This window comes from Tinamus guttatus, unplaced genomic scaffold (genome assembly GCF_059628265.1).
Source record: "Tinamus guttatus ecotype Peru unplaced genomic scaffold, ASM5962826v1 Tinamus_guttatus_pri_ptg000223l, whole genome shotgun sequence".
Classification (NCBI taxonomy): domain Eukaryota; kingdom Metazoa; phylum Chordata; class Aves; order Tinamiformes; family Tinamidae; genus Tinamus; species Tinamus guttatus.
This window is the reverse complement of record NW_028288757.1, coordinates 567565-577771: the sequence shown is the minus strand read 5'-3', so window position 1 is coordinate 577771 and position 10207 is coordinate 567565. Positions and strand designations below refer to the sequence as shown.

The window sequence follows — 10207 nt, the reverse complement described above, 5'->3', positions numbered from 1 at the left end:
GCGGGCGGACGCACGTGGACCTGCATGGAGAGGCGATACCCAGCGGCGCTGCAGGAGCGGGACGAGTGCGGAGCTTCTCCTGCATCACGTCTGCATCACTGCGGCCACGAGAGCCGGGCTGGCCTCACCAGGCACCGGGACGGAACGGGACCCCCTGCGCATCCCTGCATGCGGATGCTCCGCAGCGCCGGCACCCGCGCGCGCCCCGGCGCATCCCACAGCCTCTGGCTGGTGCATCCTGCAGCCCTCGGCCCATCCCGGCGCCCGCTGTTCCGCAGCCGCATCCCCTGCAGCCTCACGGCAGTCCGGGGTGCAGGAGCAAAGTCCTGCAGCTCTGCTTGGTCCGGGCAAAGGCTGCAGGAGAAGCAGCCACAGGGCAGCAGCACCGGGAGAAACGGGCCCCAAAGCCGAGGCGGCCACAGCCCGCGGCTCCCTGCGCCCTCGGCTCGCAAAGGCCACCTGGCACCACGACGTCCTGCGCCCAGTTTAGTTTAGGGATGGTTAGTGCATCTCTGCAGTGTACGGTCAAGACTTAGTTCTTTTTTTCCTTTAAAAACAACGAATGTGTGTTTGTAATTTGTAAAGGTTAAAGAAAAAAGAAAAAAAAAAAAAACAGAAAAAAAGTGTGCCAAAAATGTACTAAGCATTTCATTTCCCTTCATCCCTTCATACATGTCTGTTTTTATAAGAACAATGTGAAAATTGCTGGGATTAAATATTTTTGAACATGATGAAGTACTTCCATGGGAAGCTCTAGCATTCGGTGCAAGCTCAGTGCGAACCGCTCTGTATCTCTGGTTGCTGGAAGACGTTCCCAGCCTTGGAACCGCGGCAGCCCGGCCTGCAGCGCATGCACCAGGCTCGGGGCCGGCGGGGCCCGCAGCACCCGCTGCAGAGGCAGCGCTGCCGGGATGGACCCTGCGGCTTTCCCGGCTCCCCGGCAGCCGGAGCAGCCGCTCGTGGCGCTGGTTATTCAGGACTGATCCACAGCGGGGCAGCAAACCCTGCTGCGAGGCGGCCCTGCGGCTGCCCAGCCCCACAGGGACCCCACGCAGGGTCCCCATGGAGGCTCCCTGTGCAGGGTCCCCATGGAGGGGTCCCATGGAGGGTCCCCAGGCAGCATCCCCACACAAGGCTCCTGTGCAGGTCCCCATGCAAGGTCCTCGCACAGGGTCCTCATGCAGGGTCCCTGTGCAGGGTCTCCATGCAGATCCCCATGCAGCACCCCCATAGCGCATCCCCACGCAGGGATGTGCACGCGCCCCACACTGCTCGCCAGGAGCCTGCAGGAGTTGAGCTGCTGCTGCGGGACTTTGCTCCCGGACCCGCCTTTCCGCGAGGAACCAAGGCACCGCTCCAGGGACCTGCCCAGCACCGGGGCTGGAGGGACAGTGACGCCCAGTCCCCCACCGGGACCGTGCTGGGGGACGGGCCCGTCCCCACGAAGCTGCCACCTTGTTGAGGGACCCTGGGAGCTCCGGTGCATCCAGGCACCCCCCAGAGCAGCGAAGGCGTCGCGGGCTCTGCAGCCGCGCTTGGGTAAACGGTTATGATGTGACATGAGATAAGCGCCTCATTTAGCAGCTGTCAGGCTAATGCACAGGGCGAGGGAGCCAAGGCTCGAGCGCAGCTTCCCTGGGGAGGGAGCTCACGTTATTTTTGGACAGAGATTACGAGAGAATAGAAATGAAGGGGGAAAAAAAAAAAAAACCCTCAATGCTCCCTTTTCTCCTTGGTGACGCAGAGCAGGAGCCAATCCGCAGCTCCCACTCGGAGGCGCGCGCGGCTCTGCCGGGCGCAGCGGTGACGGCGCTCGGTGCCCGCTGCCCGCGGGAGCCGTCGCGTGGTCACGTAGCCGATGGACGCGCCGTGCCCGGCACGGCGGCAGGGCCAGGGCTCCCCAGAGCCCGGGACACAGCGCAGGGGCTGGCGAATGCCGAGACGCAAGCGAAGCCCCTCGGGAGGATTCCTGCGGAGCGCAGCAGGGATCCTGCCAGGGCGGCACCGTGCCCAGCGCGTCCCGGGGCTGCTCCAGGCCATCCCGGCGTGGGATGGTCCTGCAGCCTTGCGGTGGGCGCCGAGCTCTGCAGGCACCAGGGAGCGAGCTGAGGGCTGCAGCAGCTGGGACAAGCTGCTCTGGAGCCAGCACGCAGAGCCTGGGGCAGGCAGAGCGCAACGCGTTGGGCACCCGGCACCAAGCATGGGCACAGACCGAGGGCAATGGGTCCGGCTGGTGAAGGGGGCTCTGGACCTGTGCACGGGCACTGCCAGGCCCCTGGGTCTGGTGGCATCAGCCTGTGCCAGTGGGGGAATGGGCCGGGAACCAGCAAGCACACAGGGAGCAGGAAGGCTCGAGACAAACTACTTCTCTGTCAGCCCTTAAGAGGTGTTAAGGGCCGCCCAAACTGATCAAGATCCTAGCGGCTCTACAGCCAACCTGCAGCACTGGTTTCCCCTCTTCCACCATGCCGAAGCCTGGCAGCATCCAGGAGCCATTTAGAAAGGGACCATATGGGGAGACAGCAGTGCTGGGCCCTTGGGAGGGCCAGACAAGCCAGAGAGGAGCGCCCTGCCCGCTGGAGAAACGGGCTGGTGGCAGCTGGTGCCTCTGCAGCGCCCACGCTTGTCCCTGCGGCTCACAGCAAACCCTGGCGCCAGCGGCTGCTCCATGCGGTCCCGTGGGTCTGTGTGTGGAGCATCGGGCTCCTTCTGAAGAGCACGGGTATCGGGGCTGCCGTGGATGTTTGGAGTTGGTGCAGCCTGCCCTGCATCTGCTCACACGTGCGGCGCATCCAGGAGCGCTCGGGCAGGGATGTTTGTCCAGCCCCCAGGACAGGCAGCCCATGCACCGTCCCCATGGCCGGGTCTGCAGCGTGGCCTGGGCAGCTCTGCCACCAGCTCCCCACAGGCCACGGGATTCGTGGGGTGACGGGTTTCCCCAAAGAGGCTTCGTGATGCTCTGATGGCAGCTGAACATCCCCCCTCTGCTCCCTTCCCGGGATCCTCCGTCCTGATCTTCCCCTGGCTGGAGCAGGGGACACCTCCAGCAGCGGCAGGGGACCGGACAACGTGCCAGCGGACAGGCCCTGATTTACCTGTGCAGGGGCCCTCCAAGCCAGAAGGGCAGGAGGTGCCTGTGAGCACAGGGGCTCCTGCCTTTCTGTCCCCACCAAGAGCCCCCGCAGCCCTCGGACCTGCATTCCGCAGGTGTCCGCATGCCAGCTGCTGCATCCCTGCCTGCCCGGGGCCGGCATCTCCCGCATCCTGGGGCTGCATCCCAAGCACCCCCACGTCCTTGGCAAAGCATCCCTAAGTGCCTGAACCTTGCACAGCACCTTTGGGTGCTCATATCCCGGTGGGCAGCGCCTCCGGCCCCCAAGGGCTGCCGTGTGGGACCCCCGGGACCAGCACCCTCGGGACCGGCACTGCCGGGACCGGCACCCCCGGGCTCAGCACCGCCGGGCGCAGCACCCCCAACCAGCGTTCCCTGCCTCCCGGGATACCGGAATTCCCGAGCAAACGTCCCTGCCCGGCGGGAGCCGCAGCGCTGCCGAGCGCCCCCCCGCCCGGGCGCAGCGCGCCGCCCCGAGGCCGCGGCGAGGGGCGGCGGCGGGGGCGGTCCGGGCCCGCAGCGGAGGGCGGGGCGGCGGCGCCTCGCCCGGGCCCGCAGGCGGCCGGCCCGGCTCCGGCTCCGGTTCGGGCTCCGGTTCGGGCTCGGGCTGCGGCGGCGGGGGCGGCGGCGGCCCCTCCTGCTCGGGCTGCTGGGAGTTGTGGTCCGCGGCGAGCGGCGCGGAGCGGAGCGGAGCGGCCCGGGCGCAGGTCGGTACCGCGGCGGCGGGGGGGGAGCCAGGCCCGGCTCGGCCCGGCTCGGCTCGGCTCGGCTCGGTGGGGCGATGGCGGCGGACGAGAAGGAGTCCCGGGGCGGGGGCCGCGCGGATCGGAGCTCGGTGCTGCCCGGCGGGGTCAGGCGGGGCTCGGCATCGGCCCCGCGACAGGCAGCACCGCGCCGGTGACACTGCCCTGCCGGGTGACACCACCGCACCAGGTGACACCGCCGCACCAGGTGACACCGCCGCACCGGGTGGCACCACCATGCTGCCACCATGCTGGGTGGCACCGCCACGCTGGTGACACCATCATCCTGGGTTACGCTGCCACGCGGGGTGACACCACCATGCCAAGTGACACCGCCACGCTGGCGACAGCACTGCAGCAGGTGACACCGCCACGCTGGGTGCCACCATCCCGGCCGCGGTGACAGCCGCCGCGGGCCGCGCGGGAGCCCCTCGTGCCTGGCCGCGCTCCAGCGCTGTAGTAACAGCCGCCTCGTGCCTCACCCCGGCGCTCGGTTATCCGGGGAGGTTCCTTGCGCCGCTCCTGCCGGCACAAGGAGAGCCCGGGCACGCGAGCGGGCGCGAGGGCCGCGCGGGGAGGCCGCCGCACTGGCCGCAGCCCCCGGTTCGGCGAGCGCCGCTGCTCAGAGGCAGCACCAGAACTTTGTGCTGCATCGAGGCGTTCGGGCTTCATTATGTAACGCAGCTGCTGCCTGGCGCTGCCGCTCGCTCCCACATCCTGCACAACTTTAGCGCCGGCCCGGAGCGATCCCGCTAGTTTGCACTGATGCTGCTGCCTGTTATCAGCTGGAGCTCCTTCCCGGGGCTCCCGTGCCGGTGCCCAGCTCTGCCCAGGCACGCGGGCGGCTCGGGCACCTCGCCACTGCAATCGATAGGAAATGGGCCCTTATGAGGAGCCCGGGGGCAGGGGGGTGGACGCCTTCTCTAGTGGATCCCCCTGCGGTGGCTCCGAGCCAGTGCACAGAGATGATGGAGCAGCTGCCCCCTTCCCTGGGCATCCTTCCCTGTGCCCCTCCTGCATAGAGTCTTCTGCTCCGTGGCCACTCCAGCCTCCCCCTCTGCAGGGGCACAGGAATATTGGGATTAGCTCCGGGAATGATCGGGCACCGTTTACTCGACAGGCACCAGAGAGCGTGCGCTGGGCCGGGCTGCCCCACAGCCTCCCGCGTTGCACGGGATATTGCCCAGGATGTGGTGCCAGCGCCCTGGCTCTGCTCGGGACGGTGCTGGCGGCGCAGGGGTGCCCGTCCCGTCCCCGCTCCCTCACGCCTCTGCCTTTGTCCCCCACAGACGCAGGATGAGCAGCCCCGGGGCATCGCCGGGGCGGGCCGGGGGCCACGGGGCCCCTGGGCACATCGTGCAGCCCTGCGCCGCGGGCCCTGCATGCTGCGGGTGCCCCTGAGAGCCACGAGCGCCGGGCCCCCGCGCGCGCCGCCCGCCGCCGCCGCACCACCATGTCCCTGGAGTGGCTGACGGAGTGGAGCTGCTCCCTGGACGGGCTGCGGGATCTCATCGCCAGCGGCATCCAGTCGATCCGGGACTGCGACGCCACGGCGCTGGCCGCCGTCGCCTGCCTGCTGCTGCTCTTCGTCTGGTACTGCTACCACGTGGGCCGCGAGCAGCCGCGCGCCTACGGCGCCGCCGTCAACGCGCTCATGCAGGGCGCCGAGGCCAACGGGCTGCAGAACGGCTACGCGTACTGCCAGGCGCCCGAGTGCGTGCGCTGCGCGCACAGCGACGGCCTCAACCAGAAGCTCTACCACAACCTGCAGGAATACGCCAAGCGCTACTCCTGGTCCGGCATGGGCCGCATCCACAAGGGCATCCGCGAGCAGGGCCGCTACCTGAGCAGCCGCCCCTCCATCCAGAAGCCCGAGGTCTTCTTCCTGCCGGACCTGCCCACCGTGCCCTACTTCTCGCGGGACGCTCAAAAGCACGACGTGGAGTTACTGGAGCGCAACTTCCAGACCATCCTGTGCGAGTTTGAGACCCTCTACAAGGCTTTCTCAAACTGCAGCCTCCCGCAAGGATGGAAAATGAACAGCACGCCCAGCGGCGAGTGGTTTACCTTTTACCTGGTGAACCAGGGCATGTGCGTGCCCAGGAACTGCAGGAAATGCCCACGGACGTACCGCTTGCTCGGCAGCCTTCGCACCTGCATTGGCAACAACGTCTTTGGGAACGCTTGCATCTCCATGCTGAGCCCCGGCACCGTCATCGCGGAGCACTACGGCCCCACCAACATCCGCATCCGCTGCCACCTAGGTAAGCGCCCGGTCCCAGCGCCGCGGGGGGTTCTTGCTGGCACTGCGATCCCTTTCCCGGTGCCAGCGGCTCGTCCTGGGGCTGCGACGCGGCTGCTTTTGCTGCAGAGTCGCTGAACAACCCCCCGTCTCTGCAGCCAGCCCGTGCTGGGATGGGGTCTGCCGGGGACGCTGCTGCAGCTCTGAGGTGCCCCCAGCGCCTTCGTCCCGCTCACCTGGGCGCTGAGGTGCTTTGCTAGTGACACGGAGCAGGGAGCAGCGCTGCCCCGGAGGGGCCTCGTGCCACCTCCGTGCCAAGTGTCCCGGTCGCTCCCGGGACATCCCCTCCACAGGAGCCGCCGCTGCGCCCGCCCGGCCGTGCCCACGCGGCACAGATGGCCGCGAGTCTGCGGCGCTGCAAGCAGCGCGGCTCGCGCCGGGGGAGGAACCGCACGGGCCCTGCTGGCAAACACCGAGCAAGTGTTCAGCCAACTGCGCTCGGGTAAACACACCCCGCCTCGACTTGCCATTTGATTATTAGCGACTCGCGGGCTTCCGAATGGATGCAGCTCCCCTGCCCGGGGAGCTGCCCGGCCCGGGGAGCTGCCGGCGGGTCCGTGCGGAGCGATTCGGGGAGGTTTGCGCGGGTGCGAGGGGCAGAGCGCGTCTCCCCGGAGCGCAGCGCATGGGGGCTGCCTTGGACCGAGACCTCCCCGCAGCGGTGCCGTGGGAAGAGGGTGCTCCCCGGCCTGCAGCGCGCGGCACAGGGCGCTCACGGTGCAGATCGGCCCCTCATCCTCTCGTGTCCCTGCTGCGTGCTCCGCGTCCTGCCAGGACACTGTGCTGTGTCAGGACACGCCAAGGGCCGTGCGTGGGCTCAGCGCACCCTCCGCTTGGTGCTGGTGTCCGCAGGATGCAGCTGCACGCAGGTGACAGCCGGTCCCACCTGGACAGGCCAGCAGGGACCTTGCTGCGGGCACCTGCTGTCAGCGCAGGCGCCGCATGGAGCATCTCCGAGGGCCAGGATGGCATCCACAGGGCACAGGCTCTGCGAGGACCCGCTGGGCACTGCGAGCTGCCTCCTCCGGGCTCCCCTGGCCGGGAGGCTCCTGCAGGGCTCGGGTTCTGCAGGTCTCAGGGCACATGTGGGCAGAACGATTCTATGGTTCTATGATTCTATAATTCTAACCTGAGCAGCTCATGAGGCACCCGGCTCTGCTGGGCAGTCGGGAGCCCCTGCAGCGCTCGCGGGGTTGGGGCAGCGCTTTGGAAGCTGCTCCCAGTCGTGTCTCCAGCGTTGGCACGGGAGCCTCGACCCCTCCTCAGCCACCTGGGCATCCCCCGGGCAGCTGGGCTCTCCGTCAGCCTTGGATGTCCTCCGTGGGTGACATTCCTGATGCGCAGGGTGCTGGGATCCGCCCTTGCCCCTGGCCTGGCTTGGCAGGGCCCTGTTTCCTTGCTGGTGGAGTCCCCCTCCGCAGCGTCTCCTGCAAGGCTGCTGCAGTCTGACCGAGCGCGCGGTGCGGGGCAGGCAGGGCACGTGCGGCGTCCCGGGTGGGTGACCAAGTGACAAGGCAGGCGACGCGAGCGATGCAAGGTCAAGCAGGGAGCTTGTGGCAGAGCCAGGGATTGAGCACATTTCTCTAGGGCCAGTGCAGCGTTTTCCTGCTAATGCAGCCTTGCAGCGTGATTGCAGCAGCGCTGGGGAGAGATAAGAGCGCGGCTGCCTCCGCCCCTGGCCCTGGAGCCAGAAAAATGCACCAGGAAGGCGCCGTCCTCGTGCTGGCCACAGGGCTCCGGCTCCGGGCTCGGCTCGCAGGGCAGCCCCGTGGTTCTGCGCCCCGGTTCGTGCCCGGCAGCAGCCCCTGGCTCTGCAGGTCGGCAGCGAGGCCGGGCTGGGGCGCTGGGAGGGGGCCCCCCTGGCACCGCCTCACCCCCTCGCGCCCCTCTCTCTGCTCCCCAAGGTCTGAAGACCCCCAGCAACTGCGAGCTGGTGGTGGGCGGCGAGCCGCAGTGCTGGGCCGAGGGCCGCTGCCTGCTCTTCGACGACTCCTTCCTGCACACGGCGTTCCACGAAGGTGGGTCCGGGCGGCTCCGCGCGGTCCCGCGGGTCGGAGCGCGGCGCCCTCGGCTCGGCGCGGGCTGCGGCGCGCGGGGAAGGCGGCTCCTGCGCGGCGGGCACCCCGCAGCACTAGTGCTCCCCGCTGCCACCCCCTGCGCGGGGTCGCAGCTCCCACGAGGACCCCGTTCCCTACCGCTTGGGCCACCCCACGTCCCCGTGGCCACCTCGGGCAGGGGCAGCTCCTGGCCCAGCGTGCAGCGCTGCAGGGCGAAGGGGCAGCTCGGCGCTTTGCTGCGCCTGGATTAGCCGGCATTAGCTGCCGCTGCCATAAAAGCACCCAGCGGAGCTGCTCTACTCACGGGAACGCGGGAAGAGAGCGGGAGAACAAAAGCTGCTGCTCCCACGTAGGCTCTGCCATGGATCTGGGGAAGGCGTGCGGATGGGGAGGCCGCGGCACGCAGCGGAGCTGCTGCATTGCCCACGAGGGCTGCAGGGGAGCCGCTGCATTGTCCATGCAGGGCTGCAGGGAGAGCTGCCCTCCGACAATGAGCCCAGGGGCGCCGCGCAGCCGCCCGGGGACCCTCGGGGACGCGCTGCAAAAGGCAGCGCGGGGCCGGGGCGCATGGGTCTGCAGGAGGGACCCGCTCCGTGGGGTGCGCGCCAGCAGCGCGGCTCCACGTCCCGCGTGGCCCCGCGTCCCCCGCGGCCACCCGTCACCAGCACACGTACCTGCGCTCCCGTCCCGGGGCTCACCGCGCTCGTCGTGTCCCACGCAGGTCCCCCGGAGGAGGGTCCCCGCGTGGTCTTCATGGTGGATCTGTGGCACCCCAACGTGGCAGCGGCCGAGCGCCAGGCCCTCGATTTCATCTTTGCTCCGGGACGATGAGCGCGGCGCCGCTGCCGCGCCGGCTCCCGCCGCACGCAGAGCTCTCGCACACGGGCAGCCTCGGGCCCTTGCGCCCTTGTAAATGGAAACTTCCAGTTGTATCAAGTCCCCATCTCTCTCTGTCCATCCTCCGCTTCAGGGATTCCTCTCACCATGACGGTGCATTATTTTCACTCTGTGGTTAGATGCAGTACTACTGCAGTACATGTTTTGTTGCTACCGTGTTTTGCAGTGTTCAGACTTAGACTAACCCATCCAAGGGCGTATGTTTGAATGTAATAATGTAAAATTTCTCGTGGACATCAAGCGAACAGCACGGGCAGAAACCGCAGCGCAGGCGAGCAGCGCGGCGAGGCCGCGCTCCGAGCGCAGTGCCCAGGGCCGGGGCTGCTCCTCTGCAGCATGCGCGGGGCTGCCGGGACGTCCCGCACGCGCCAGCCCTGGCCCTTCTGCCTGCACAAACCATCCCAGACCCCGAAATGCCGCTTCCCGCGTTCTCCCTGCGGCCGGGAGCGGGAGCAGGGCAGCGGGGAGCGCCCTGCTCCGCACCCTCACCAAAGGCCTCTCCGATCCGCCCAAACCCCCTCGCTTTACCTGCAACCTTCCATCTCCACCCCTGGCGGCTGGGAAGCCCCTGCGGAGGCAGGAGGCCTGTTTGGAAACGCAGCGCGCGGCTTTGGTTTGCCTGCACACGAGGACGTTGAAGGGAGGAGGCCGCGCGTCCCTCTGCTTCCCGGTCCTCTCCTTTCCCGCAGCGGAGCGGGCGTTCGGAGAGGGGCAGCTCCTGGGCCCTCGCTGCACGGGAGGGCTCGTTGGCGGGGACATTCACAGCACAGAGCAGCAGCTCCCACCGGGCGTCCCCGGGGCTGCGGGGCCGCTTTGCAACGGGCCACCCCGGCGCGCGTCCCCCGGCCCCGCGCCGCCCTTCCCGTCAGATTTCTATACAGATTTTTCAGTGATCAGATTGCAAGATAAGGCAGAGATTTCAAATACATCTGAAATATTTTTTACACCTGTCTTGTTACAGAATATCTGAAGTGCATGATTTCTACACATTGACTACGGGATCTGGGGAGGCAGGCTGGCTTGTTAACTGTCTTACAGTTTGGTTACATTCATACAGTGGATAAGCAAAGATTACCAATAAAGAGTTGTGCTGAAA

The 10207-nt window shown here is 67.8% G+C and overlaps 1 protein-coding gene across 1 annotated transcript; it reads left to right on the top strand.

Moving 5' to 3' along the window:
- Positions 1-5284: 5284 nt before the first annotated feature.
- On the top strand, positions 5285-9297 carry ASPHD2 (aspartate beta-hydroxylase domain containing 2). Its single transcript, XM_088525049.1, has 3 exons — positions 5285-6119; positions 8062-8175; positions 8936-9297. The coding sequence occupies exons 1-3, from the start codon at positions 5309-5311 to the stop codon at positions 9043-9045; spliced, it is 1035 nt and encodes a 344-aa protein (XP_088381175.1). The 5' UTR covers positions 5285-5308; the 3' UTR covers positions 9046-9297.
- Positions 9298-10207: the final 910 nt, after the last annotated feature.

What these genes read in the sequence shown, in the direction of transcription:
- ASPHD2 (XM_088525049.1), top strand. Translation starts at nt 5,309, where the DNA reads ATGTCCCTGGAGTGGCTGACGGAGTGGAGCTGCTCCCTGGACGGGCTG. An exon ending in CCGCATCCGCTGCCACCTAG is followed by an intron (nt 6,120 to 8,061) that starts GTAAGCGCCCGG and finishes CTGCTCCCCAAG; the next exon opens with GTCTGAAGACCCCCAGCAAC. An exon ending in GCACACGGCGTTCCACGAAG is followed by an intron (nt 8,176 to 8,935) that starts GTGGGTCCGGGC and finishes TGTCCCACGCAG; the next exon opens with GTCCCCCGGAGGAGGGTCCC.